Here is a 5,550-nt window from a genome sequence, read left to right as displayed (position 1 = left end):
AATTATATCCGAAATACGAAATTCCGTTAACGAATTTCGGATCCGAATTTCTTTGAAACAGGAACTAATAGTACCCCTGTAAATGAGGTTGAACAACATGACAAGATTTTTTTTTAATCCGAGATACGGATCCGCTGCTGCTGATGCATTACAATACACAGTTACATATACAGGCAGGAAATACGAAATTCCGTTGACGTATTTTCGTTCCGTTACGAACATTCGTTATATTGAAGGTAAAAAGCAAAGTACATTTATATTGGAGTTGATGGTAGTTTTTTTTAAAGTCCGAAATACGGAATTCGGATCCGGAATCCGTTAACTGAATTCGTATTTCGTTTTGGTTGACCAATCAGAGGTTCTCTTCTGCTGCGGAGAGTTGCATTACAAATACAGGCAGGAAATACGAAAATTCCGTTACGGACATTCGTTATATTGAAGTTAAAAAGCAAAATACCTTTGTTAATATATTGGAGTTGATGGGTTTTTTTTTAATACGAAATTCGGATTCGGAATTCGTTAACGGAATTCGTATTTCGGATAAAAAAAAACAACTACCACATCGACTCCAATATTAACAAAGGTATTTTGCTTTTTAACTTCATCATAACGAATGTTCGTAAAGTTACGAAAATATAACCGCCACTAACGAAAATTCGTATTTCGTACGAATCCGAATTGAGTTCAGTTACAAATTACGAAATAACGGATATTCCGAAACGAAAGAACAAATTTGTTGACGGCGCACAAGTCTAGTAACAGACCAGTCACTGCTGCTCTCTCTCTCTCCTTGTGTAGGTGACTGGTCTTGTCTCCACCCCCTCCTGTAATAAAGAACACTCACTGCTGCTTCTCTCTCTCTCCTTGTGCAGGGTGACTGGTCTTGTCTCCGCCCCCTCCTGTAATTAAGACCGCTCACTGCTGCTCTCTCCTTGTGCAGGGTGACTGGTCTTGTCTCCGCCCCCTCCTGTAATTAAGACCGCTCACTGCTGCTCTCTCCTTGTGCAGGGTGACTGGTCTTGTCTCCGCCCCCTCCTGTAATTAAGACCGCTCACTGCTGCTCTCTCCTTGTGCAGGGTGACTGGTCTTGTCTCTGCTCCTCCTGTAGTTTTCTGCAGCTAGACTGTAGCAGGCGGAGCCTATATCATCTTGTATATCCTTTGTGGTTATTGAGGAATGTTTTTATGTAAACTAATTATCTTTCTACCTGGAGTCTGGCTTTAAGGTGCATGTCCAGCCAAGACCTTTTTTTTTGTCTTTTTTTAGTGAAGGAAGGATTAGATTCCCTGTAAGGTTTTTCCTGACTTTTGGGGCTCTGTTAAGATTTCCCATCATATACTGTCCTGATCACAACAGTCTGTCAGACAGGAAGTATAGGAGGGAAAATAACCAACAGTAACATAGAAATGAAGAGATGGGGATTCAATGTTTTGCGTATGTCCCTTCGTAGATTTTAACCTTATTTTCCTGTCGTCACCTTGGCAGGAAGTAAGGGGGAATAACAGCGCACTAGATAGCAGGGGTCCTAAGCTATCGCTATGCTATCCAGAACTAAACAAAAATAAACCCTTTTTGACTGTATATACCCTTTAAGGTGTATTTTTTGTTGTTGTTCTTTCTACCCATAGCTGGTTCCAGTTCGGGGGGTGTAAGCCGAGTGGAGATGAGTATGTCCGACGTTCAGTGTCACCTCGATAAAGAAGGGGCTTCGGATCTGGTCATCGACCTCATCATGAATGCCACCACCGACCGCGTGTTTCACTAAATATCCTGTATGATTCGGGGTGTTCCCCCTCCTGCCTGCAGCTTCCTGGGTATTGCGCCGGACTACAAATAGCTGCCTCTGTTATGTCTGGGCGCGGAGGGTCAAGCTTCTCAAAGATGTATTCCCCTGAATCATTCTCTGTGACCAAAATAACCCGATTCGCATTAACAAGCGAATTCCGGCTAAGGATGTTTTCTCATTTTTGTCTGCGTCTCAGAAGGAAAATTTCCCCTAAAAACCACAATTTATATACAAATGGAACTTTTTTTCAGACTTTCACTGCCTCCTGATATGGCTACTTTGTATCGTTGTATCGTTTCCAATGAGGCCTCCATTCACACTGCCGCGCGTACGTGCGTATTGTACCACAGGCAACCTATGCAAATGGCGCCATGCACACAGCCGCGTATAAAGCCGTATATTTGCGTAGCGTATATATGCGCAAAAACAGAATAACAGATGCATCAGGGCTGCGCATTTACGGGTCTATACGCGTGTACATGCGTACAGCACATTCAAATTTCCATTACGAGTGATGCATTCTGGGATTGCATATAGTGCACGCATAGACGCGTATAGACGCAATATACAATTTTGCTTGCGTTGTGAGTGAATGAGGCCTAACAGATTGAAAAGAACATCCGCTGAAGTTTAACCGCTTGCTGACCGGGGTGTTACACCCCCTTCCTGTCCCGGCCATTTTACAGTATTCAGCGCTGCGGTACTTTGACATTTATTCCGTCATGCAGCGCTGAATACTGAAATTTAATTTTATACCATTTTTTTGGGGACAGATAGAGCTTTATTTTGGTGGGATTTAATCACCACTGTTTTTTTGTTTGTTTTTTTCTTGTTTTTTTTTTACTGTATAATTTAAAAAAGGTACTGAAAATTTTGGAAAAAAAAAACCTGTTCTCTCTACGTTATGTTATAAAAACATTTATTATTACCCAATTTTTTTGGTAAAATATAAAAGACGGGGTCACGTCGGGTAAATAGACACCAAACATCTCAAGCTTTAAAATTGCGCGCACCCGTTAAATCGCAAAAAAACTACCATACTTAAAATTGACCACAGCCGGTGCTTTAAAAGCTTTTACCGCTCATCAGTTTAGTGTTATCAGTGATTGATGGCCCGAGAATTATTGCTCTCATTCCGACGTTCGCGGCGATATGTAACATGTGCGGCGCAATGGATTTCGCGCATAGGGGGGGCTTAACGCATGTTTGCGTGTGGGGGCGGAGGACATCATTTTTTTTTTTTTTATTGCTTTGATATGTGACTTTTTTTTTGTAACACGTTTTTTTAAACCTTTTTTTTTTCACTGAACTTTATTGCTATTACATAGAGAGCAAACAAGCTCCCTATGTGATAGCCCATTTGCAGTGACTGGTCCTCTTTATGGAGACATCAGGGGTCTGTTTACATTCAAAGCCGGTTTCCCGCTCGTGCGTGCCGCCTAGCGGAAGGGCCCCCCCTTTCACACAACTGTCGAGCTCTTGGTCCATGACGGAGTGCCCGACTCTTCACTGGTAGGTCAGTCATTTTGGTGTCACCCAGTGTGGGCCGCACCCCCCTTGTGACACCGCTGCTGCTTTCCCATGTTTTGCACATCTCATGAACTCATTGAAATCAATGTGGACACATGCCAACTGTGGGAGACAAATGCGCAGGAACGCACGTCATTGCGACAATCAGGTGTGAACGAGGACTAAATCCCCTTAAAGGTGCTTTTTCTTGTTTTCTGTGTGTGTTGCACGCACCTCCTGTGCATTACTGTGCCCCAGGTACATTGGCATTCATTTGAATTAATGTATTTGATTGGCATCCTGACGCCCCCCCCTGCCCCCGGCCACCATGCACTGCAATGTGTGTTAAGGCAATATCGTGTGTTGTGCAAAACAATAATGCATGTGCTACTTTTTTTCACAGCAACGCACTGCACGATATTGTGGGGCCACTCTTATGCACAGCAGCTGGGTGGTGTGTTGGGGTGCCATTCAAATGAATGGCAATGCACCAAGCGCACGGTAACGCACACTAGGTCTGTTGTGCAACAGCGTTCGGTAATCTTGCGGTTTCGTGCAATTGACGCTGCACTTAGGTAGGAACGCGGGGCCCTAAATGGGTGGTGGGCGAGGATCATCAATACAAAGTAAAACAGCGTGAATGGGGGGGCGGTGGAGGGGGACCCATGGAAAGTGTTGAGCAGGCCTGTCTTTAATATTGATTGGACCCTGGGCAAACATTTTCTTGGGGCCCCCCTTCCCTTAATTGCCATGCCCCCGCCTAACAACGTCCTCCTCCGGGAGAGCAAATAGGAGGAGACGTGACCCCGCGTGGGACGTCATGCTACGTGGCGTACGGAAGGGGAGGGGCAACACTTTGCGGTGGCATTGTAAACGGAATGGTGTCGTGTGTGTATCTTTTGCAGGCTCAAGGGGCAGCTGCTTTGGACCCCACAGCAATGACCAGGCCGGGGGGCAACTGCCCCTTTTGCCCCGCGTTAAAGACGGCCCCGGTGTTGAGTTCACCTTTTTCATGTTTTTGTGAAAAGGTGAACTACCTCACGACACCCCCTCGCCCTCCACAGTCCCTCCTCCATCTCCGTCTCTGCTGTTCTAATCTGTAATGACGACGACCCTCGCCCCCACCACCCATGCCAGCCCCTAGAACGCTCCGCGCATTATAGCGAGGGGGCTGTACAGCAACATAGCCATAGAAATGGGTAGCAGTGATTGGGGCGGCTGCACTGACCCATGAGAATCTCTTCTCCTGGGATGATCGGCCATGGTCTTCTGCATTGCATAATGAAGCGCATGGACCCAATGATGACGTCACTGGGTCTAAACTAAGATATGCGACGACATTTTTAAAAGACCCCTTTTCGGGTTTCATTAGCATGCTCATTAGGAGGAGAAGAAACCAAAAGAAAAAGCCAAATCTAAACAGATTGAACTTCAGCTTAAAGGAGAACGATGGGGTCGGGGCTTTTCCCCATAGTTCTCCTTAGGGTAACGGGAGAACACAAACTAGCGTCCTCCCGTCACCCAAAGCTCAGTATATAGGGAGCTACAGCTCGCGGTATACTGAGACGCCGCAGCTGAAGCGGATCCCGACAGTCAGCGCTGGCAGATCGGAGCGGAGGAGAGGGGAATCCAGCCCCTCCCCTGTCACGGCAGAGAGCCGTGACAGGATCGAGAGGTGAGCGAACGCGGGTATGTGTTCGCTCACCTCCCGATCTACTGAGCCGACCTGTGACAGTCTCATTGTCACAGGTCGGCTAGAACTATGAGGTGAGTGAAAAGCACCCCCCTCATAGTTCTCCTTTAAAGAAAAAAAATCGAGGTTCTGCAATTGTCTCTCAGAGGTCAGAAAGGTCCAATCAGTCATACTCTAACCCTAATATGCCCCTCCCCCCTCCTCCTCTGACATGTGTTTCGGCACCGTGCAGCTGGAGAGAGGTGTGTGCACTCCACGGGCAGCAGTCGCAGGTTATGTAAGGTCTATTTATATCGGCTGGCTGAAGGCAGGAGGTTTAATGAGCTGCTGACCCCATTCCCCTCTGTGCCAGGCTGTGCTGCGTGCGTCACTGCGCTCCGCTGAGCAAGACGAGCAGTTTCCATGGCTGCGCCGCTCCCCCCTGGAGACTCTATTCTCTCTCTCCCAGATAAAGGGCTTTGCCGGATTCACTCTCTGCAGCTTGCAGCAGCGTGCGCCTCCAGTCGGCTTCCTCCCAACAATACCAGACCATGCACTCCATGCTGGCCCCCGAGCTTGTTTG

The 5,550-nt window shown here is 46.8% G+C and overlaps 1 protein-coding gene across 1 annotated transcript in view; it reads left to right on the top strand.

Moving 5' to 3' along the window:
* ITPR1 (inositol 1,4,5-trisphosphate receptor type 1) overlaps nt 1-5,550 on the top strand; it is a 104,632-nt gene that overhangs the window by 62,576 nt on the left and 36,506 nt on the right. The window contains 1 exon segment of the mRNA XM_018562545.1: nt 1,629-1,772. Coding sequence (XP_018418047.1) covers nt 1,629-1,772 — 144 coding nt within the window.

Source organism: Nanorana parkeri, unplaced genomic scaffold, assembly GCF_000935625.1.
Source record: "Nanorana parkeri isolate BGI_ZX_2015 unplaced genomic scaffold, ASM93562v1 scaffold583, whole genome shotgun sequence".
Classification (NCBI taxonomy): Eukaryota; Metazoa; Chordata; class Amphibia; order Anura; family Dicroglossidae; genus Nanorana; species Nanorana parkeri.
The sequence above is the reverse complement of the archived record's forward strand: the minus strand, read 5'-3'. Positions and strand labels throughout refer to the sequence as shown.